Source organism: Martes martes, assembly GCF_963455335.1.
Source record: "Martes martes genome assembly, chromosome: 17".
Taxonomy (NCBI): Eukaryota; Metazoa; Chordata; class Mammalia; order Carnivora; family Mustelidae; genus Martes; species Martes martes.
Genome location: NC_137905.1, coordinates 12767251 through 12792021, shown reverse-complemented (window position 1 = coordinate 12792021; position 24771 = coordinate 12767251). Strand labels below are relative to the sequence as shown.

At 38.8% G+C, this 24771-nt stretch overlaps 1 protein-coding gene across 1 annotated transcript in view; it reads right to left on the bottom strand.

Annotated features, from left to right (window-relative positions):
* Positions 1-24771, bottom strand: part of GLG1 (golgi glycoprotein 1) — a 154275-nt gene that overhangs the window by 17772 nt on the left and 111732 nt on the right. Inside the window, exons 3-12 of the mRNA XM_080828132.1 lie at positions 24237-24323; positions 20883-21098; positions 15125-15328; positions 14202-14273; positions 13092-13275; positions 10238-10452; positions 5837-5958; positions 4255-4356; positions 2312-2465; positions 1405-1542 (exon numbers count right to left, since the gene is read on the bottom strand). Coding sequence (XP_080684258.1) covers positions 1405-1542; positions 2312-2465; positions 4255-4356; positions 5837-5958; positions 10238-10452; positions 13092-13275; positions 14202-14273; positions 15125-15328; positions 20883-21098; positions 24237-24323 — 1494 coding nt within the window. The remainder of the gene's footprint in view (positions 1-1404; positions 1543-2311; positions 2466-4254; positions 4357-5836; positions 5959-10237; positions 10453-13091; positions 13276-14201; positions 14274-15124; positions 15329-20882; positions 21099-24236; positions 24324-24771) is intronic.

Sequence of the window (24771 nt, the reverse complement as noted above, 5' to 3'; positions counted from 1 at the left end):
AAGAATCTGTTTTAGAGTTAGAATAGGAATGGACAAGCAGGGTTGGAGGAGTTATACAATAGCCAGAAAGTGGGTAAGAACCCTGAAGGAAAATGCGTAAAACCTCTGGAGTAAGAGAAATGGCTAAGGGAAAAATCCCATTCACAGAACCCTTTCCTAACTGGAGCTTCACGGAGATGGGGGGCAATACAGTGCAGCTTCCTCAATGTTACTTTGCAGGGGGTGTGAAAGGAAACTGTTCTCTGGGATTCCATATGACCACATCCTTTGTTTTGTTAGACAAAGGCAGCAGAAAGCTCAACTGCAGGCATTTTCTCACAATAAAATTGACAGAACTGCAGCAGGCCCAGGAAGCAGACTGCTGAAAATGACACTGGCAGGGCCAACAGATCTGAATAGTGAGCCAGTGCTGCTTCTTAAAAATGCCCAGCTCCTGCTCATGGTGAGCTGTTGGTAGTTAATCCCCGAGGATGTTCTGGAGTAGTAAAAGTGGAATCTGGAAACCTGAGTTCACACCTTGTTCTAGTATTACTGGAGCTTTAAACAAGTAGTTATTCCTCCATGCTTGGTTTCCCTGCCTTAAGACAGAAGACAAATCTCCCTCCTAACTTATTGTGCTAGAACGTACTAATGTAGCTTTTCTGTTTTTTAAACCAGGCACAAAATTTTAGGAACCATTCATAACTTGCATGTAATTCTTGAGGGCTGTTTCTTCTCTACACTCTCCTGTATAAAGAGGTTGTAAGACAATGGACCTGATGTATGGCTAGGATTAGACCTGAGTAGTAGCTAAGGAAGTCAATACACTTCACTCCTATGGGCTTCAATTTTGTCAATTACTAAATGGAAAAAATAAACATGCACACTATTCACACATGCCAGTATTTATGTTTATGTTGATACCCTGCCTTCCCTCAAAAGGACTTTAATGCACCTTATAAAGGTAAGAAAAGAAAAAAAAAAGGCAATATAAAATAACTTTAAAACAAATTTAAAAAAAAAAAAGGAAAAGAAAGTATGGTAAAAAAAAAAAAGTGTGGGATGGAGCTAGCAGTAAGCTTGGTACACAAAATGCCTACCACAAAATCTTACATACTTGCTACAGGCAAGCCATAACTTCAGAGCCAGGTTTTTTAACAGGCAACACAAAGAGGGAAAATCATTTACAAAATATAGTAACCATAATATATAAACAAAACAACTGCTTTGGAAAAGTATAATTATTCCTGATAAAGAGAACAAAGAGAAAATTTTCCTTAGGATTTCTTACGAAGAAGATATTGAATTATGTAACAAAAATAGAAATACATTTTATAGTGTTTGTACTCTATGCAAAATGTTCATCATGAATATTATTATTATTATTATTATTATAAGATAAACAAGTATAGCTATGTCAGTTACCTGTCCGGTCTCTGTTTTCTCACTGCACCATTTTCCCAGATCAATCAGGCACTTATCCTGGAGGGCAGGATCCAGCTTAACATCCATGGCACGTTGGTGTAGGATCCTCTGGACCTCAGCTCGGCACTCCCGAGACAGCTATATGAGAAAGAATGAGCAAAATACTTTAAAAGTACCAGAACCGAAACAAAAAGACAATACATAAAGGAAATCTGTTGTCAGGAAACTAATAATGTTATAGTTACTTATACGAACTTTATAACCCAAATCTCTTCCAGAGTGAGGATTAAATCTTCTAGGAGGCTTCTACAAACCCACACCTCTAGGAAGGAGATCTTAGATTCAACGTTTTCTAATATACTGAACGAAACAACATCCTTTTCTCAGAGTACATGGATAAAAAGTGAACTGGATTTAAGTTTTTTGTTTAGCAAAACTAATCTGCTATTACTCTATGAATGCAGAGTAGAATGCCAGCTTCTGTTCAGAAGAGAACACACACCTGGGTCAGGAACACTGATTTCAAATTTACCTAGCCCGGAACAAGCCTAAAAACCATCTGTATCCCGGTGAAGAGTTTCTAATGGATCTTTAAGGCTAAATGAAGTTAGGGCAGCATTTAGTTGTCTCTTTGTCACTTAGATTTTAGTAATTTAAAGAAAAAACTGGAAACGTCTGCTGACACTTTGTTGAAATAACTTTGTTGAAAACGTAAAATCAGATGGAAAGCTGGTGAAGCAACTCTCTGAGCACTCACTGAATGAAGTTCCTAGAAGGGCAGCAGCACTTCCCTGCCACATACACTGATCAGGTTTCCGACGAAGGCAGACATCAGAACAATATACAGCAAACTAATTCAAAAACAAATGGCGGATAAGAAGAAATGAAGTCAATATTGGGTGCATACCCTCCTGCCCTGTTCCTCAGTGCGGTAGGCGTGTCTATACAAGCAAGAGAACACAGCTCCGGGAGGCATAAGTTCACTGGTTTCATTCCAACCATGGGTGTGGCAAAGACGAGATGCATCTCCCTGGCACTTGCGGTATAAGACAGGGTCCAGCCTATAAGGGTAAGAGTTAAAAGATATTCCTGAATTTTGTTCTTCAGGAACACACAGTGGTCAGTTGGTAGAAGTCTGGGGACCTTGGTGCAGAAGCTTACGTTCCACCTCAAGGAGGCCATGTTGGCTACGTAAGATGCACATTACAGCGGACTCAGCACTAACACGCTCTGGCTGAAGTGAGACAATGAGGCCTGGAGCTGTCACCAGGCGATTCACAACTCTTCACTCAATAAGGTTTCTCTAAGCATGAATGAAATTCAATCCTACCTGATATACAAGATTCAATAAGATTAGGAAATGGCAAGATAAACAGAATCTCCCAACTCGACTTGCCTTCTAGTCAAACTGTTTCTTTTCTTCTTCCCACATCAGGTAAATAAATTATATTTTTAGTTTGCTTGAATATGCTTATTAACTTTAAAAAACGTGACATTTAACTTTGAACTCTGGAGCTCATTGCCTTAATCTATAAGGCAATGAGCTTGCTTTTTCTCCAGATCAGACCAATGGATGCTTAATTCTATCCATATCATAATGTCAACTTTGGGGGACAGCTACTGAATGGGAGGAGAAATGCTAACACTTAATGAGTAGCTTTTAAGCCTATGAAGCAATTTGCGATCATAGGTGAAGGAGTTACAGAAGAGGAATTAAGATGATTTTGATTAGAGCAGTAACCTCAGTAAACCTTGTTATTTTGGTTTAGCTGGCCTGAGAAAGTACAGAGAAATACCCACACAGTTTTCTGTAGTCCTTTCCAGAGCTAATCTGAGGGAAGAGAAACAAAATACATTGAATCTAGGGTGCCTGGGAGGCTTAGTCGGTTGAGCGTCCGACTCCTGGTTTCAGATTAAGTCATGATCTCAGGTTCATGAGATCGAGCCCCACGCTGGGCTCTGCGCTCAGCATGGAGTCTGCCTGAGATTTTCTCCCTCTCTCTCTGTCCCTCCCCCTGCCCGTGTGCGCTCTCTCTCTCTCAAAATAAAAATAAATAAATAAAACCTTAAAAAAAAATACACTGAATCTTCTGAATCATCTCTTTCCACCGAAGTATGTGGGTAACATATTCAATCACCAGAAGACTACACTGGCTAAAACTGAGTCAGGAAGCAGCTGAGCTCCCGTGGGAACAGGAGGGATAGCCAGCTTCCCAAGTGGCTCTGTACCAGCTACTCTGCGGGTGGAAGAGAAACTAGAACATGTAAAGAGGAAGGCAGTGAAGCCATTGAGTTATAGTAATTCTGACTGTAACACGAATTCTTCTCCTAGTTGATCCCCACCCCACCTTTTTTTGGATAACAGTATGAGAAGAGAAGAGAATTAGAGAATCAAGTTGTCACTCACTGATAAGAGCTTCTTAAGATAGAAAATTCAATAACTTTGAATAGAGAAATAAAAGCAAATTCCCATATCTAGTACAAATCAATAAAAATAAAAATGCACTATTATCTGCTTAGAGACCTATCTGAAGATGCTTCTGCTGCCCCACAGATGCCCAAGTTCTTTGAGGGTGGATGTCTGTGGTATCAGAAACATCTGACTCTGATTTCCAAAGCTGTAGTGAATGGGGACACATGGCGCAGACCTGCAAGGGCTGCCTCAGCTTTTAGATACTATTCTGAAAGCAAGAAGAAAGATATTATTCTTCAGGGGACTGGAACGTGTCAGCACCCCAGAACTTAAGCAAAACATATTCTTACTAATTATTTCAAACCAGAGAGGAGGATCCTGACTAAACAGGAGAACAGGATGAGGCTTACACTTGACTTTGGCTTCAAAATACTCACTTCCAATCTCGAGAGATGAAATATTGCAGTTCTAACAGACGGTGCTCACAATCTTCCACCATTTTCTCTGTGTATAAGTGTTCCATTAGGCACGAGAGGATCCTGGGCATAAAACAGGGATGAAATTTTAACAACAGGATTGGAACTCTCACACCACTCTTTCCTTGGTCTGTAGAAAAAGCCCTTGCGCTATTTTTGAGGGCAGTCAGGGATTTACTTCTCTGAGAATAACTCAAATTGACTTAGTCTGATAGTGACTATGCCTTCTCTCAACTTCGGGGCCCCTCGGCACCTGGGACTCGGCTTGCATAAGATCAGTATGCAGTTGCTGTTAACTGTTTATTAGGAAAATTTTCCAACACACACAAAAGTAAAGTATCCTAAGAGCCACCTTCCCTTCCCATAGCTTTATCAACCTATGGCCAAGTTTGTTTTAATTCTACACACTCCCCCTTGCTGATACTTTGAAGAAAATCGCAGATACCATATCATTTTCTTCATAAATTCTTGAGCATGTTTCTCTACAGGGACATAATACCATAATCCACCAGAAGAAATTAACTTTAAAAATCCTTAATGTTATGTAATATCCTATTAGTTTTCAAATTATCTTGCAATTATTTGGTGCTTTTTAATATGTTTGTTCAAACCAGGACCCAGAAAAGGTACACACATTGCATTTGATTGATAGTATCTTCAAATGACTTTCAGCTGTAGCAGTTCTCCCCACTTCCCTCCCTCACCCTTGACCCCTCATGCTTGACGCAGTTATTTTTATATTGGTAAATATTCTTAATTAGTCTTCACTGTGTTTGTCTATCTCCTCCAACTGCACAAAAGCTTTAAAGAAGGATATCTTTTTTTAATCCCCTGCCACAGCCTGAACAGCAGGAGTATATGCACAGCAGTGTGATAACAAACATCAACTGTATTCATTTTCTTGCTGGGTACTGCTGACTGTGGGCTACAAAGGTTTCTGCAGAGTGGGAAACCTGTTCTTTACTTGCAACCTGGTTTTAAGAGCTGTTTTTGCATCATACGGAATAAAACTACTGCATGAGATTCAAATACTGTATTATAGCATTTTATAGCTTTCCTAAATCCTGGGTGCAACTTTGGAGTTCACTTTGTCCATGATTACGTCCTCCAACCACAATGCTTGTTTTTTATTTCAACTATAATAAATAAATTTCTAACAATTATCAATTACACAATGTATGTAACAAGTCACTATACAAACATGATGAAAGTATAGAGACAAAGTATGTGTCATTTTATCCTGGGTGTTTCTCTCTTTTGTTTTTTATTTGATCATTAAACAGAATTATTCAGTGACCTAAGGTACAGGCCCATACACGCTCAGTCACAGTCAATACACATCATCACAATGCCAGGTCTAGTATCTACATCATGCATGAGGCAGAGCTGAAGTCTCAATTCCAATACTGGTTTTAACAAAAGTTGCTATGTGTTTCTGTTTAACACAATTTTAATTAAGACGTTAAAACCATCCAAAAATCATTTAAAGGAATGTTCTCAATAATACACTGCCAAATAAAATACCCCAAATAAGATAACCTACATTGGGTCTCCCGATCTTATGTGTTTGCAGGCTGTCTGTATTACAGATTCACAAGCTTCATTCAGAGCTCTATCAATGCGGTAATCTGCACCAGGGTCAGTCTCCTGAATCAGTGTTTGCAGCTGGATTTAAAAATAAAAAATTAAGAAAGAAGAAAGTCACTTACACATCAGGGAAGAGCAATGTCATTTCTTCACACAGTTACTAGGTCTGGTACATCACAGTGGACTTTCAACAAGGTATTACACTTGTCACCGGTTAAGCTCAGGAGCCCGTCCCAAATACTTTCCAACTGGTTTCTCTGTCTCGAGTGCAAGTTTTTCTGTATTAGCCACGGTGGGGATTGCTTGCCTACCTGTCTGGACTATCCCTGGGCATTTGCAATGCAAAAGGTCTTTGCAATATAAAGTCTACCTTTTCCTTCCTGTCTGCCTGCTCGTTAAATCAGATTGCTAAATTTGACACTCATGGCCAAGCCAGAATTGAGTGGAGAAGGGTAAATAGAAGACATTTCAAGTCAGATACCTAATTTGGTCATAAGAATCTAGAATTTGAATCTTGCTGCCAATACACTGGCATTAAAACAAGCAGGCTCCATGTTATTAAAAACAGAGGAGAGATTTCATTTAACTTGCAAGAAATATCAATTGCAAAAAACAAGAATACAATACTTATAACTCCCATTTTTCTCAAATTATCTTTGATACAACTAAGAGGTAAACCACAGCTTGCTTGTTAAACATATCCCCCCAAATACTTGTCATTATGCAGTTGAAAATCAGGGTATTTTCTTTAACATTTACTTCTGCCTCGTCCATTCTTCGTTATGGAATAAAGTGAAAGCATGAGAAGACGTGCCTCTACTTCTTTTTTCCTGTCTTTGAGGAGACAGCAGTTGGGGCACAGAGGAAAAAGCTCTAAATTAAGATCAGAAGACCTGAGTTTGTTGTTGTTGTTTTTTTTTTTTTTAAGATTTTATTTATTTATTTGAGAGAGAGTACAAGCAGGGGGGCTGCAGAGGAAGAGGGAGCAGCAGGCTCCCCACTGAGCAGGGAGCTGGATATGGGCTTGATCCCAGGACCCAGGGATCATGATCTGAGCTCAAGGAAGCCGCTTAACCAATTGAGCCACCCAGGCGCCCCCCTGAGTTCTATTAATAGTTCTGGCTCTGCCAGACATTAGCTCTGAGAGCACCGGCATGACTAACCCCTAGTTGCAGTTTCTTGAACTGAACAGGATTATAAGAAAGAGTAATATATAGGAGAAGGTTGTATAAACAGCAAAGCATTCTATGTATGTAAAAGACCATTATTAGTACAGATGGATAGCAGATGGTGTTTTGGGGTAGGAATCTTAAATAACAGAAAGCAAATTCGGAAACTATAATCCTTCTGGGTTGGGTTCCTTTTTTTCCAAGTTAAAGAACTGGAACCCTTTTCGTGTCACAGATGTAGCCTCTGGAGGAGAGCCTTCTCTGATCTTCATTCATGTGACCGATACAATCCCACAGGGGCTCATATGAAAGCAATGACCCCATCACACACTGATCAGAGAACACACATCAAAAGGAAATGACAAAAGAAAATCCCAATTCTCTCTATCCTAAAATCAACAATCAAGAAGAGAGAAATAGAAAAGATTTCCAATATTCTGGGATGGAAGTTATTTATACCAATTCTTGATAGCAATTTGGAGAAGCTACAAAATGCTGTGGTTAGTTGATAGAAAGATTACTACCAGTTTTAGTAATGATGGTTGCTGACAAAGACCAAAATATTTACATCTTCTTCTGAGGGAAGTCGTTAAGTATCATGGAAATCTGGAAGTCTCTGCAAGAAGTGTATCAGTTAAATATCTACAAGTGACAGGCAAACCTTGAGAATTCACAATGAGCGCACCAGACTGCAGCACCTCAAGGGAGACAATGAAAGCCCTACAGATGCTAACGGGCTAACAGCTCAAGGGATCATTGCCACTCTGGAATCCAGGGACAGCAGTGTAGGAAATAAACACTAAGAACATGAACTGCTACATGACTATATAATCATTCCAGCCCCTGAATGCTTAGGAAAAACCCGGGAAAATGCTTCTGAGAAACAATTAGTCTAAGAATACACTGCACAGTCATCTTTGGCCAGGGAGAAACTGGGCCCAGACGTGCTCACCCATAACTGAAGAGAATTTAATAAGTTCATGATTATCGTACATTTGGAAAAGTGTGTACTCATTAAGATAAAAATTATCCACATGGGGCTCCTGGGTGGCTCAGTGGGTTAAAGCCTCTGTCTTCGGCTCAGGTCATGATCTCAGGGTCCTGGGATTGAGCCCCGCCATCGGGCTCTCTGCTCCGCGGGGAGCCTGCTTCCTCCTCTCTCTCTGCCTCTCTGCCTACTTGTGATCTCTGTTAAATAAATAAATAAAATATTTAAAAAAAAATTATCCACATGTTTCACAGTTTACTATTTGTTGAGAGATCACTGAGTCAAAGCATCACCAAGCAGGGAATGGGGAAAATTAGAGGCCAACCATAGACAGGCAAGGAAGCTTACTCTATCAAGGAAGAGAACTTTGAAAAAGAGAGAAAGAAACCTACTCAAAATAAATTATTTCAAAAAACTCTTCCACTTGATTGAGGATGGATAACGTAGGAGAAGACAACTAAGGAAAATATTCTCCCTTCGGATCACTTACTCCTTCAGTATGGGTGAGCAAAGACTAAAAATCATGGGTCCATTATAATCAAAATACAGTGTTTATTTCCCACTTGGCTAAACTTGATGTGGGCAAAACCACATACTTCATTATTTGAGACTATCCTCTAGGTTTGGAACCACTTGTCTTCTAGGCACAAAGGATGAGACGGGAATCCTTATTTATCTTTCAAGTTGACTCACTAGTTCTTTATAACAAACTAAATTGTAAAAAGCCCTGGAGGTAGATGCCGTGAAATAAAGTTAAACCAATTTCTCTTCTTTTTTTCTGTACACCTTGGTACAAGTGTAGCCTCAGTAAAAAGACAGTTTTATTCCTGACCACCTCCCTCTCTTTTATATGCTGCATTAAGGATGAGATGCAAATATGGGCTATTTTGATACATACTTGGTCTGAGGCCCAGGCACACATATTGTTGTAGAGGTTTCCTAGGACAATCACCAGCAAGGACTGCTCCTGAAGAAATACACTGTGCCAAGTGAAACCACAGCGGATTCTAGAAGCCCTCCTTCTAGCTGGGTTTGGGATTTTGGAGAAGAGTCTATATATTTTTCTACTTTTTCCATCATAGGATGTACAATTTACTGTCTACTCTGGGTCAGGGTGAGTAAGAGGAGCTAAGATGAAATTTTACTCTACATCAAAATTCTATGAGAATTTTGTTTCAGACTGTAAAATTCTGATTTTCTGAAATACTCGATTTTTAATAAAAATGCCAACAAAAAGACCAACTGAATTATGGTTTTCTAAACTTTCACCGAGTAAAGAGCTTCAACTCCCTACTGTAGGATACAAAACTAAATGCTATCTTTTGTGCATCCTAAGGGATGTATGGGATACACTGTACAGGGTACCACTGTTGCATTGGGTACTGAGAACTGTTCAAAGACTCTTATTAGTAAAAAGTAATAAATATGGACTATGGTAATGAAACAGATCCACTGCATCTGTAGTATTTTATTAACTTTATATTATATCCCTGATCTGTAGTTATTCAACTGTTCGTGAACTCTGGAGCAAGAAAAATTTTATCTTTAAAAAAAAAGAAAAAAGAAAAAAAAAGGAAAAAAAGAATTAACTCTATCTTCTCAAGAAGTACACTAGTTTTTTCCAAATATTTTTACAGAACTGACGGTAGTTTGGGGACAGAGAAAGAAAGGCCTTTCCATGCACAGCTGCCTTACTAACAAGAAAAATGGTGTGGTTTTTGAAAATGACATGCTCTCTTGATCCTTCAGGCCAGGAATTCATGGTATGTTGCATATCGGTAATAAAAACAAACTCTTAGAAAATTTCAATTGTTACTGCTCTCTTTCAGCTTCAACTCAATCGAACCTGTAGAGATAGGCAAATCCTCTTTTGGTGGAGGACGTTTTCTGATTTACCTTTAGAAATTCCATCTGGCAAGCTACCCTCTCCTTTAAAAACTGCAGCAGACAATGCATTTTATCTATTTCTTTACGTATATAGCCCCATTTATTGTTTATGAACCAAACTTCTCCTCTGTAATCAATTCCATGTTCTTATTAAGATATGCCTGAACAATATTCTGTGTCTGGTTCTTAGTACCCAATGTTCATGTGATGTCACAAATGATCCAGATAAGGGAAGCTGGGACAGTGTCAGAAAAAGGCTCCTCAATCGGACAGAATGTAACATACAAAAGGGAAGTAGAGAACTTTTCCTTACCGCCTGCTGGCAGTTCATTCCAAGGTTCCCTTTTTCCCCACGAACTACTTTCATTAGACAATGCAGAGTTCGCCCTTTTCGATGTAATCCAGAACAGTGGTGTTCAATCTCCCCCCGACAGCTCAGGATGATCTCAGGGCTCAAAGAAAAGTCTTCCATCAACATGCGCCGGTAATCTAACATCTCCCCCTGGCACTCGCTGCTCACCTGGCGCCCTAAGTTAGGAGTGAAGTCACAACATTATGGATGGTGAGCATTACAATCAGGTATCACTGCACAGAAAAGCACATGTTCTCCTCTAGGATATAATAGACCAGTCATGCCTTCATCTAGACTGAAAAGCTCAGAATACAGAAAGAGCTTCCTTGGCATAAAATGAGTTTAAGACTCCAGAGACTAGGGTTTATCTTGACAGTGTTCTGCATTATATAGATTTTATACTACTAAACTAAAACTGCAAATGCTTTGCCAATGGGAGTCTTATCAATAAGATAATTATGGGGGTCACAATGAAAGACAAGAACAACCCCTAATGGCCTACAGAATTAAAGCCTGTGAAAATGACCACATTTCAAACATTCACTATAGCCTCCCCAGCCTCCTTCCTTGAGCTAAAAATGCCAACTGGGAAAACTTAAGAAAATTAAAAACAACAACAACAACAACAACAAAAACCCCAACTTTACCAAGGTATAATTAACATAAAATAGACTGTATTTTCAAAGCATATAACTGAAGAGGTTTGACCTATGTGCATGTTGTTGAAGCCATCACCACAATCAAGATATTGAACATACCCATTAACTTCAGAAGTTTCTCGTGGTCCTTGAGACTCTCTCCCTCCCTCTCTACCCCAGACCCCTCCTACAACAAAAAATGAGATGCTTTCTGTGACTACAGATTAGTTTACCAGTTTCCACTTTTTAGAAGTTGATACAGACACAGTCATAGAGTATGCACTTTTTTGGTCTAACTTCTTTCACTCAGCATAACTATTTTTAAATTCATCCACGTATTATCAATTCATTCCTTTTTATTGCCAAGTAATATGATTCCATTATGTGGATATACTGCAATGTGCTTATCCCTTCAACTGTTGATGGACATTTGGATCATTTCCAGTTTTGGGCTATTACAAATAAAGGTGTTCTGGGTATTCATGTATAAGAGTTTATACACATATATGCTTTTGTATCTCTTAGGTAAATATGGCTGAGTCATATGGTAGGCAATATATTTAACTTTTAAGAAACTGGCAAACTATTTTCCAAAATGACTGTACTACTTTTAAGTTCCCATCAGTAGTGTTCAATAGTCCAGTTCTTCCATATCCTTATCAACACTTAATAAGGTCAGTCTTTTTAACATTAGCAATCTGTGTAACTTTTCTGAATTATCTGCATGTAGCCTTTGGCCATGTGATTTAGAGTCGTTCTTTTCTTGTTAATTTACAGTTTAAGAACTTTTTTTTAAACACCCAAATTAGATGGTATTATGTATACTGTTTTATAATATTCTTTTGTAAGTCAATAAACTCTACCTTTCATTTTAGGACAGTTATATCTAATATCTAGACCATAATCAACATTCTCCAATTGTCTCCATAACATCCTTTGTTTGATATTCAATTCAAGACCATGCACTGTCCCTGGGTGCTACTCCACCGCTTTCAAGGTAGGAGTTTTTCCCTACTACCCAGGTATGGAAAAAAAAAATTCATCAAAAGCTCAGAGTTCTACCGTCCCGAGACATTTCATCTTCACAGCTTGTAGCCAATATAACAAAAGACAGCCCTGATCTTCTATACAGCCATCTTGGCTCTTTTGTCAGGGGTTGACTTTTGGACTCAAAAACTTCTAGTTTCTTTCTTTTTTTTAAAGATTTTATTTATTTATCTGACAGACAGAGATCACAAGTAGGCGGAGAGGCAGACAGAGAGAGAGGAGGAAGCAGGCTCCCCGCCGAGCAGAGAGCCCGATGTGGGGCTTGATCCCAGCACCCTGGGATCATGACCTGAGCCGAAGGCAGAGGCTTTAACCCACTGAGCCACCCAGGTGCCCCCAAAATTTCTAGTTTCTTAATATCATTAGTGTTATAACAATAATAGTACCTATCATTTATTGAATGCTAATTGCTATTCCAAAAAACCTCATTTAATTTTCATAAACAAATAAATAAATCCTCACCATAAATATTAGTTTTGTTTTATAGATAAGAAAATCGAGTTTGGGGAGAGATTAAGAAATGTAAACAATGGCCACCCAGCCAGTTAATTTGATGATAGAGCCATTAAATTTAAAGCTATGTCTCTCTGACCCAAAGCTTGTATGTTAAATCATTATGCTACCCTGATGCTCCTAAAAATGTTGACTATGCATTTTAAGAAATTAAAATCACTGGATTTGAGAAATATACCTTCCTTAAAAGTGGGGGGGCACCTGAGTGGCTCAGTTGATTAAGTGTCTGTCTTCGGCTCAGGTCATGATCCTGAAGTCCCAGGACTGAGCCTCATGTTGGGCTTCCTGCTCAGCAGGGAGTCTGCTTCTCTCTCGGCTTCTTCCCCTGCTCCTTTTCTCTCTCTGTCTCTCTCTTGCTCACTCTCCCTCTCTCAAATAAAGACATGGAAAAAAAATTTGGAGATTGTTGAGCTAAGAGAAAGAGCCTTCAAAAAGGCTTCGGGACACCAAGACTTCAGTTCTTGGAGTTATGCTTACAAAGAAAGGTTTCTGAGTTGCAAGGCACAGGTGCGCTCAAAACAGCAAACGCAGGAAGAAAATAACATTTATAGGTACAAGAGGCTTTAGGATGTGAATCCAAAAAGGACTGAAAAAGATAAAGAGAAATGAACTCTTACCTCTATGCACGGCTGACTCCAAACACATGAGAAGGTAGGACAGCCTGGCTTCCCGGGACCGTGGAAGGTTTTCCACATTACACCGGTATTTCTTCAGGTCACTCTTACAGGATTTGGCCAACGAATAACTGACTTTATAATCCTGGGCGATAAGCTTTTGGCGGGTCGTCAGCGCTTCTCGACACTGAATAAAGAGTGCAACAGAGTTGTAAGACCACTCAGGTGGTTCTACTGTTCACAGGGACCTCTAGAACCAGCAGAGGCTCATGGCCAAGTACGTGTCAACAACTGCAGCTGTCATCAAAATGCCTACCTTTAAATTTGGTTAGCCTCAAATCCAAGTGTGCGAAACTAGTGTGGAGGTAGGGACGCATGGATGGGAAAGGCCTGGAATCCCCTGAGCCGCTGGTGGTTGCTGCAGTAGCAGAGCAGCTGTCCTACACACACGAGTCCTTGGTGGGCTCTAATACAGTGACTTCACCAAGCCCTCTTCCTTTTCCACAGTGTCCCTCAAGTCAAGTTCACACAAATCAAAGTGGCAGCTGACATAACATTCTTATGTTATGCTGCTACATTCCGTGCTTTTAAAATAGAATTACTCAATAGTAAATGATATAAACAACTGAAACACTTCTTCAGATGTACAGGAAAGCAAATGGCAGGAGAGCATTTATTTTTAAAAGTCATAAAAGATTCTTGCATTCATCCAGGGACAGAGGACTAATAGTAATGAGAATGCTTGATGAAACAGCTGCTGAAAAATTAAATAGGTAATTACCTGTAAAGCACATTGGTTTGGTTAGCCTGAGCTTCCTGAGTATGAAGGGCTGGCTTTAGTGTGACTATGATACACAATTCTCCAATTTTACTCCCCAAGTTGATTCCCAGTGCGCTTCCCAATGTCCAGGTATTACAAAGCTTCATTTTCTTGGCTTAAGCAAAATATGCTTTGGTTCTCTACTAAAAGCCAAATGTCTTGCCTCTGAAAAGGGTAAGCTTTATCAGCCATTTCATACTCGGATATGAATTTATAAGACTATTGTTTGAGAGGATTTAAGAAAACTTTAAAGAAATGAATAAAATATTGGTTTGTTTCAAAGTAATACTTACCTTCTCACTCATGGATTCTTCAAACTTATGGTTAAAGAGGCATTTATACACTCTGCCTTCACCAGCTTGCGTCTGTTAGATGAACACACACATGATCATGTGGATGATGACAATTAGCTAAGTAGTTAGACTGGGCACTATCCACAATCCTATAAAGAACTTTCTTTAAATTATTATAAATGTGAGTACCTTTGAACAAATGGCTCAGCCATGTACAACATTTAGTAGCCTTTGGAAGAAAACAGTATTGCAGACAGATGAAAAAAATTTTCCCATAATGCTTGGCTATTGTCATTTGTTCTCAGATACACTGTTATTTAGGGAACCAAGAGAAGTGTCTGTGAGTCTTTTCTTATGACTTTATGCTGGAGTCCATAAAACTCATAATCAGTGGCTCTGACAGTTATAGCTGCTAATAATTCAAGAGCAGAGGGTGGGAGTATATGCAAGTTACTCTCAGCTCTTTGTTCTAAGGACGGAGATAAGCGTTAGCAAGTCTTCTGTAAGGTCTGGAGATAGTAATCAAGGATTTAGTTTTATAAGTTAGCCACCTGCTGTTTTGTTCACTTAGCCAAAAAGATGTAGCATGCAATACGGCAGTTTTAGCCACGGAATAGGTGTGAATAGGGTTCCCCAGTAAAATGGGATTCCAGTATATAAATAACATAGACTTCCAAGATCTAAAATTGAGAAGTGAGATAAAGTAGAAAAAATAATGTGTGGAGACTGTCGGAAGCCAACTGTTAACTAGATGTTAAATCATCAAGGCTGAACATCTAACATCGTTCTCCGTAATCCTGGGAACAACTCCGCCTTCCATTTCACTGCCTTATCTACATAGGAGAGTGTGCTGGTTTATTTCACTTTGGACTAGGGTATTAAAAACATTTTAAAGGAGAAGAAGAGCTTCTGAGCTGACTCACGTTTTCACAAAAACGCTCCCGATCATCTCGGCAAGCAAAATATAAATGCCGGTCTAGATGAAAGTCATCTGAGGACAGTTCAGCCACCCGCAGAATGGCTTTCTTGCAGAGTTCAGAGACTTGAATCTTGGGATCTCTCTCTTCTGCTTCCTTCACCAGGCCCTTTTCCAAACATGATACCACCTCACCTTGTGAATGTGCATCCTAAAATAGCAAGGGTAGTAATATTGTAATACTCTCACCACAATGAGTTTCAATTAAACATCATTTGCTTAAAAAAACCACCACCATCTCAATTCAATATATAGTTGGCTTATTGGTACTCTGCTGAGAAAGGAGGTGGGAACCAACCACACTGTGGAAGTTACAGAAAATGCCCTCAACCCTCTTCTTTAGAACAGATACTTGCATGCAACAAATGGAAAGAGAGGTCCTGGGAGATTTAAGTATAGTTTAGTTAGCACTAGAAATAGAAACCTGAATTCTTTACGTTTAAAACGTCAGAAAAATTCTAAGAATTTACATCAGCCCAATGCTCTGATCATGCTCTGATCATGGTTCATATCAATACTGAATTAACACTGCAGAAATCTCTGTAAATTAACCTCAAAGGGTGAGAGGTATTTCCCCAATAATGCTTCTAGTCATGTGAAAAAAAACAAAACAAAACAAACCCACCACAAAATCCATTGAGAAAAGATGTTACAGAGACGTCTTTCTCATTTTTCTACTCTATGCTGTCCACAAAGACCCCTATATGTACGATTTGTAGCGTAATACTCGCTTTGATGTGTTAGATTTATCTTAATACGATTTAATGAGATTACCACCTTTTATACAAACTGAGTTTGAGAGCTTTCTTGAAACCATCCAATTATCTTTAATTGTACATTGCATCATCCCCATAGCAACCACAAGCATTCATTCACTCAAAATATGAGAAATTTCCCCTAAATATTTCTACTCAAGAGTCCCAATCTGCTCTACTTAGAAGACATGCTTCAAACAACTTGAAAGCTGTTAAATATAAATACAGCAAACCAAAGCAGCCGGAAGTATATGCGATCTCTTATTTACGCACACACCATCTTGTTTTGGTAAAATACTGTGTCTATAAAATCATCTGTAGGTAATAAAAAGAGTCCCAAAACCAGGCAGGGAAACATCTACTTGAAGCAAAAATTCAACAATAACAAAAGTTGTATGTAGTTTTCCCCCTAAGCTTTGTTATAATGTATTTTGTTTGATAGCACATTAATTTCTAAGTATTTCCACGAAAATGTCCATGTTCTCTCCTCTGATACCTGTGGAAAGGGGTGAGAGCTGTGGTATCTCTTGCGCAGAGGAGTCAACACAGGCCTAAAAGAGTTTATCGACTCGTCTTGGGTTGCAGAAGGTAAGGTGCCTAGCTAACAGTCCATCATTTATTTTTCTATACCTTGGGGTTCTAGAAAACTCCTAAAATTTGTATGTGGGTATTATACATTTTTCCTGAGGAAGGCTCACCGCTTTCATTAAATTTTCAAAAGGTGTGCTGACCCAAAAAAGATTAGGAAGCACACTCTACTAGCAGATTCTCATGCCCCCATCCTCTATCTGCACCTGAACCTTGAGCACTAGTTGTATGATTCTATTCACTGCATTAAAAACCTGAGAGGACCAAAAAGATTTTTTGGAGGGCAATTGTGAATAAGATAAACAAACTCTGAGGTACAAGTGGCAAAAAAGGTCAGAGAGAATAGTCAACACAAACCCCAGAAATCCAGAATAAGGCTTAATTTTTCTTCCTAATTTATGAGTGACACTCAAGTATGTCTGACTATGGCCACTTAAGCAAGGCCTACGCATTTCCACTTTCCAAAGGAAAAACAAACATGGTAACATTTCGAGAGAAACATATCAGGCACTATTTATGGTATACAAAAGATTATTATAAACATGAATTAGTTTATAAAACAACAAAACAATATCCTACACCAAGGTTTAGTAGCCCACGAAAACTCACTTAGATGGCTGCTAGCAATAAGTCTTAATCATATAAAAGGGGTTGAGGGGCACCTGGGTGGCTCAGTGGGTTAAAGCCTCTGCCTTCGGCTCAGGTCATGATCCCAGGGTCCTGGGATTGAGCCCCGCATCGGGCTCTCTGCTCAGCAGGGAGCCTGCTTCCCCCACTTTCTCTCTCTGCCTGCCTCTCTGCCTACTTGTCATCTCTGTCTGTCAAATAAATAAATAAAATCTTTAAAAAAAAACATATAAAAGGGGTTGAAAATAATAACCTGACAGTCAACTCCTGATTCAGATTTAGCTGTTAGTCCTGGCACCACATGATTTCCACTTAATGAGTCTAAGTGTTTCCCTGTACACTTAGGGTCTGTAACTGTTTTAAATGTACCACCAGTAAGAATATCCATTTAGGGCTATTATATTTCTTAATGGTTCCACATGCTTCTTCTTGGATTTAAATAAAGGCAGCATCATCGTGGCTTGAGGCCCCTTAAGGAATCTGAAATTTAATTACAATTACAGCAACTGTAGCACCACATATTGGTGCTGGGCCATACCATCATTTCCATTAGATGTTTTCATTCATGCTAACTTTAGATAATTTTTTCAAATAAATATACTTCAAGAATTCTTCTCGGTTCTCTCAAGTCTCTGAGTTCAGCCCATTTTAGTTATATAACTGAAATGTATGCAAATATTTGACAAGACTGTATGGCTAATTACTGAATAAGAATGAAAGCAAGGGAGGTAAACTACACACTGGCACACCACCTAGAGGAAAATAAAATTACTTAGATTAAAAAAGGTTAAGTTATTGATACACTGGCTTGACACAGGAATAACAAATGATCCTATAAGTGGACTTAAAAGGGACTTCTACTGTGGTGAAATAAATGTCTTTCTTAAAACTACAAAGTGTGCTGATCAGTTTTTATCAATTTGATAGGTAATATCTTTTCTTCCCCATTAACCTTGTCCTTTTTTGTTGTTATTGTTTAAGGAACAGAGAAAAATAACACTAATCCCAAAAAGGAAGAACTCAGTTTTCATCTCTGTTATAAACCACTCTCTAGTTCAGTATTTTTGGTGTCTTCTGTGATCTTTCTCACTACAGAAGGAGAGAAAAACTGTCCAAATTATTCCAAGTAGCCAGTTAAAAGCATTGAATGATAAAATTATATAACTACCAAGTGAAAAGTCTCAAACTAGTAATAATGTGGGACATGTCCACAATTAAGTTCCGGTATTGGATCGCACATTGTACTTTTTCTTCAGATGATGTAAATATTTATACTTTTACTTTTGAAGATCTGTCATTTTAACTGTATTTACTTAGAAAAATTTTTATTAATATATAGTCTTTGCTCTCAAATCTACATATATTAACATTTTGAAAAAAATCATAATTTTGACACCATGACTCTTTTACATTCATCCAGAAGCAGGGTACAAACACATTAGCCATTACCCCTCTCCTCTGACCTTTGGAAGAAGTCAGTTCAAAGCCAGTCACAGAGGAGTTTGCAAGCTTCAGTGCCAAATTTGAAATCAACAAGCAAGAAGCTGATTCATTAATTTTCAGGATAATCTGCATATCTAAATAACTGGCCTCAGAGAAATAAACTATAGTTAGAAAAGCCAGTAAGGGCTGAGGACATGCCTCCCTCATTTTTTTTTTTTTTTAAGATTTTATTTATTTATTTGACAGACAGAGATCACAAGTAGGCAGAGAGAGAGAGAGAGAGAGAGAGAGGAGGAAGTGGGCTCCCCGCCGAGCAGAGAGCTGGACGCGGGGCTCAATCCCAGGACCCTGGGATCATGACCTGAGCCAAAGGCAGAGGCTTTAACCCACTGAGCCACCCAGGCGCCCCATGCCTCCCTCATTTTTAAACATGGCTGTAGCACCAGAATGGATTATATAGGAAGGAACATGTTTTTTCAAGAGTGCAAGCATGAATCTTACTGTCCCCAAAATACAGAAAGCCTTTGCGCTAGGATAGGGGCTTGGTATAAACAGAAATTCACCTGTAGCATAAGATAAACATGACAAAAATGTGCATTTTGTGGGGTGGGGGGGTAGGTGAGCCTAGTGGTGGGTATTAAGGAGGGCACATATTGCATGGAGCACTGGGCATGGTGCATAAACAACGAAATCTTGGAACACTGAAAAAATAAAAATTTTTAAAAATGTGCATTTTGATGATCCACAGAAACCTTTTTTTGTTGTTGTTGTTGTTATTTTAACGAAGCTGGGCAGACAATCCTCACTGTCCAGTTCTCGGGCTCTAGTACTACTGTTTTCTGTGATCGTTTCTGGCACTAAACCTTAGTAACTCAAACACGCAGTTGAAAGCAGGTTTTGTACTGACAATTCAGATTGCTAGTGGGAAGCTAACCAGTGTCTATCTTGGTGTCAACAGGGAAAAACTACTACAAAAAGAGGTGAACTGTAATGGTCTACTCTACAATGTGGACCACTAATCACAAATATGGAGAAGTGTCATTACTGATTCCTAAAAAAAGGTGTTTGGAACACTTTTGTGAAGCTTTTAAAAGGAGTGAGTTACAGAATTGGACATGATCTCTAACACCCTAAATAAAGTCAGAAGAGCTTCCTGAATTATTAGGGTAGCTTAAGTGCTTTTGTGCCATTTCTAGAGTCTGCTGGGAAGGAAGAAATCTCCCTTCTTTATTAAAACTGGCCTTTCTTAAGCTGCCAAAAGCTCTATGCCAAGTTCACAGTGCTCTCAAGACTGACCCATAGGTACCCTGTGAAAGGGCCAGAGCCCTGTGCTGGTATGAAGGAAAGGGTATTTGGTGACAGGCAGACAATAACCAGCACTAAAACCGTCACCCAAACTGGTGTGTGCAGCTCTAGTATTCCGGCACATGCCCTTTACCCTCTGTCAGTGACAGAAGCCAGCAAACCACGGGGCAACGAACAAATAGAGGGCAAAGAGACAAAGGATTTTATTTTCCATCATATTTCCTAAGGAGCAGATTAACGAGCAGTGGCAACTAATAGCTGAGGTCAGACATATGCCTCAGACCACCTCTCCCCCAGCATCTGTTACTTCTCAGGAGTTTCTTTGATTTTGCTGAGCCAACAGATTTAGAATAAACCTAGCCAAACCTCCATTGTGACCTTCTGGACAACAGACTCACAAGAACAAAAATAAGACCAAACATAATTAAGACAGAAGTTGTCAGTCAACTAGGCAGTTATTTCCCTTCTTGTCTTTACTAAAACTAGTTCTTACAAGATAAAAATAGCAACAAATCACATTTATAGAGTATCTTACTTCTCACAAGCCAGAAGTACCTTCATATATCTTAAACTTTTCTAATATTTAAATCTTCTTTTATACCAATGTGTTTACTAAGTAATTTTTTTATAGCAGCAAATAGGTACACGCAGAGAAAGGTTAGACAACTCAAGTCTCTGCTACTCCAACTACTTTGTCCACAAAAACAACAAAATGCTCTGATAGGGAATGCTACAGGTAACCAGCAATTGGTTTAGTATTTACTACTCTTGGCTGATATTAATTCCTCTGCTTCCCCATACAGTACTGAAACACTATAGAGATGAAATGCATTCACGGGTCAACTAGCCTTAGATCTTGCGGCTGACTGGACCTCCACTTTAAGGCCACCTCCAGCCTAAATTTTTCCCATGCTAGGTATACAAAACTTTTCATTCATCAAGTTCATAGGACCCCTTTGGTGAAGGCAGTATAAACAGAGTAGATACCTTTTCTCCAAGACGAATGCTGCCACATTTCAGAATGTTGATATCATTTTTGCAGTCATCCATGAAGCCACAGATCAGACGGTAATCACTGAAAATGATGGCTGTCATCTTGGTGATATACTGGTGACACTGATACTCAGTGATGTTGCCTCGGTGATCCACCAAGCAGGAAACCAAGTAACCTTTCCCAACCGGTTCATCAGCACATTCTTTAATCTGCTCCAAAGAAAGTGGCTGTTTTACACAAGTGTTTTATTCTATCAAACAACTTTTACAAAAGAGAATGTCTGCTATTCTCTTATTGATTTCCCATCTATATTTGGGAGAAAAAGAGGAAAGCACTTAGAAATACATTCGTTATAAAGAAAATAGTGTCATGCCTACTCAGATTGTTGTGGGGTCTAGGAAATGTCTGATTAATGTGTTTGGCAACAAATTTCTAGAATTTCAGCTTTACTGAGATATAATTTTTTAAAAAAGCTTTTAACATCTATAGCTTTAGAATGGTTCTATTGAGAAGTCCCTTTATCCATGCAAAGAATGCAATGGACAGTGAGGAGATTAATCTGGGAAACAGATCTGGAAAACAGGTGCAGAACTGAAGTCTAGGGGCACATCCCAAGCCAAGCTACACAGCACACTATTAGTGTTAGGTAAACCTAATGGCTGAGAGAAGGCAAACGGGAAGGCATAATATTACTTCTCGACATGACATTAATATGTTCTAAATTAACTGTGGATTTAGACATGTGTTTTTGAACTTAGTAGAATCCCAGCTTCACCACTGTGGTCTGGAACAGAAACATGTTTAAAATGATGCTCAGTGCAGTCTGGAAGAAGTCTGAGAAAGGGAAGGCCACAGTAAGTCTAATTTGGGTGGTTTAGACACATGTTCTACTGGATCAAGCACAGTGTAATTCCACATGGTTTGGGTTCCTGCAAAGTGCATCCCAAACCACACGTGCGAATGAAGCCAATGAGCCAAAAAAAAAAAAAAAAAAAAAAAAAAAAGCTGAAATTCAGCCATAAAAAAGTAAAATCTACTTAATGGGTTGTAAGCTTGAATTATAAAACAGGGAAGGTTGTTTGGAAAAATCCTACTGCATTTGAAGAAATTAAAAACAAACAAAAATGATAGTTTTGACAAGAGTAAGGGGCCCAAATGTAAATGTTTATTTTTAGTATAAACAAGAAGAAAATGTTTTATTGGCTTTTTGAAACCAAGAGTAACCACTCTCTACCATCACACTACCTATCCTAAATACATACAGAAGGCAAAAACAAATACACTCTCCCTTTCCAAAAGGTGCTCGGTGAAGAATATACCACACACTCACTATCCTATAGCCCAGTGGGTCTCTTTACGTCCAGTCCTTGTATCAAATGCAAACCAAGTGAAACACTCAACTCAAGACAGAAAATGGTGTTTACTTTTCAAAGAAGCAAACTTGAGAATTTAAGAAAATAGTCTTGCTCTGGCTTCAAGAGGCAGCAGAGATCTTCCACAATCAAGATGAATGCAACTCTTTCAACTTAACCTTGAGGGTTTTTTGTTTTTTGCTTTGAGACACCCAGAAAGAGGGTAATAAATGCATTTCCAGGAAAAGGCTTTTGTTTTGATTTTGAGCAAAACAGAGTTAAGTTTCACAAGTAAAAGCAGGAATAGCTGCTTGAAAAAATCTCAGCATTTGTAATTCAACCAAAGAAAAGCCTGTATAAGAACACAGAGGTAGCAGTAGAAGCCTGGGTTTTAAAACTTAGTGAAGTGCAAGCATTCTTACAGCTCTTATACTGGGCAATCAATAGTTTACATATCTGAAGAAAAATCAGGAGCACATTTTAAATTGGAGCCCCAATGAGAACATAAATGTATAATTAGCTTTAATCACTTGGGATTTTACTGAAACACAGAGATGTAGTACCTCTTTGCATTTCAGTTCATCATCAATTAGGACAGCGGGTAGTGTTTGAATTAAAAGTTGATGCTTTTCTTCAATCATTCTATTAGCTAGAAGCTTAATACAATAGAAGGAAAATTTCTATGATTAACAGCAAGAAACACCATATTAAGGCATCAACATGTCACGAATAGGAGTAAACTGTGAAGTGGCCGGGGAGCAGTGCTGCCATCACTATTTTTGACATGAAGCAGGAGGAAAGCCAGCAGTATTTGGCTCAGCAATGGAGAGGGGCACCTGGGTGGCTAAGTCACTGGGCGTCTGCCTTCAGCTCAGATCCTGATCCCAGGGTCCTAGGATAGAGCTCCATGTCGGGCTCCCCGTTCCACTGTAAGCCTGTTCTCCCTCTCCCACTCCCCCAGCTTGTGTTCTCTCACTGTGTCTCTGTCAAAAAATAAATAAAATTTTTTTAAAAATGGAGAGTAAATGAAAGTTTGGTTTGCAGTTCGCAGGTATTCTTGTGATACTGTTTTTCTCCTTGCAAGCAGAATTGCAAGAAAGACGACAGGAAAGAGAAGGAGATGTAAAGTAAAACATTTTGTTGACAACTATGTTCTTCCTGATATTTAATTTTCCTGACTTCAGTATAATCTCCCTCTAGGAAGAGATGAATTCTCATTTTTACTTGAAATCATTCACAAAACCACAACACCCCGAAAGGTTACAAGAGGACCATCATTACATAAACATTATAAGAAAGCCAGTTATGCATACGTGTGTGTGTGTGTATCTTTTATAAGCCAGTGAAGAGAGGAAATTATTCTGATGAATCTGGATAGACTCACATGACAATCAAACTGGTATATACAACTAACCATATTATCTGTAGTTTACACTGAACCAAGATAATTGAAAATTTTCCCCAATAGCATCTGTACAATGCTATACATTTTCATTAATTACTTTTGTTTTTATACTCAACACCCATCTATAACAATAGACACAATTCTTGTCACAAACTTTTTTAATGTCAATTCCTATTATTTGAAGCATATGCCTCTATGGTTCAACTGAACCCACTGCGTAACTTAGAAACATTTCCAGGCCTCCTGGGGAGACCATTCTGAAAAGCTTCAGACATCAACAGACTGCAAGAAGTATGAGTGGAGCACATGACAGAAGCAGTTGTGTCCTCTGTTTGGGGATCAACGGAGCCCGATTTTCAATCTGTCTGAATCAATAGCATCCTAAGATAAATGTAGGTGAACATTAACAAAAAGGAGGCTGATTACACTCCCCGCCACTGTGGCTTCTCTCTCAGCCAATACAGATGGGAATTCCAAGAAAAGTAAAGTAACTGAGTCCAGTCATTCCTCCCTTAATGACTGGCCAGGTCAATAGATGTAATGTTTTCTTCTAAGCCATTAAATACCCACAAAAATCTTTTACAACCTACCTCTGATATGGTAGATTTGCAAACCTCTCTGGCCACAGATTCAAATTTGGGGTCTGTAGTTAGATTCAGCTTGTAATTCCACAACAACTACGAACAAGAGAAAAAAGCAAACAAAAACTCCAGTTAGAACAGTATGAAATTTTTCATCGATGGTTACTGTAAGTGATTAAAGTCCATTACACGAAGTCAGATAAAGCATATTCAGTTAATGAAAAGAAAAGTAAGATACAAATGTCATCGTGTTTACAGATAAAAGGAAAAAAATGGGCAGACAAAATAAAACACTACCATTCAGGCATACTTGTTTCTTTTTCCACTTAAGACAATTTTTTTTTTTTAAAAACTCAAGAAAAAAGTTATAATTAAAATCCCTGATAAGATTTCAGAGAAAACATTAATAAGGTTGTACAAACCAAATTCTATTAAATCAGTAAGTCTAACCCAGAAGCTCAGACTTGGTGGGTTTACTCACAGATTTCGCAATCCACAGGGCTTCCGCAGATCAGTTTTATGAAGGGGAGATGCCAAGCGTCTA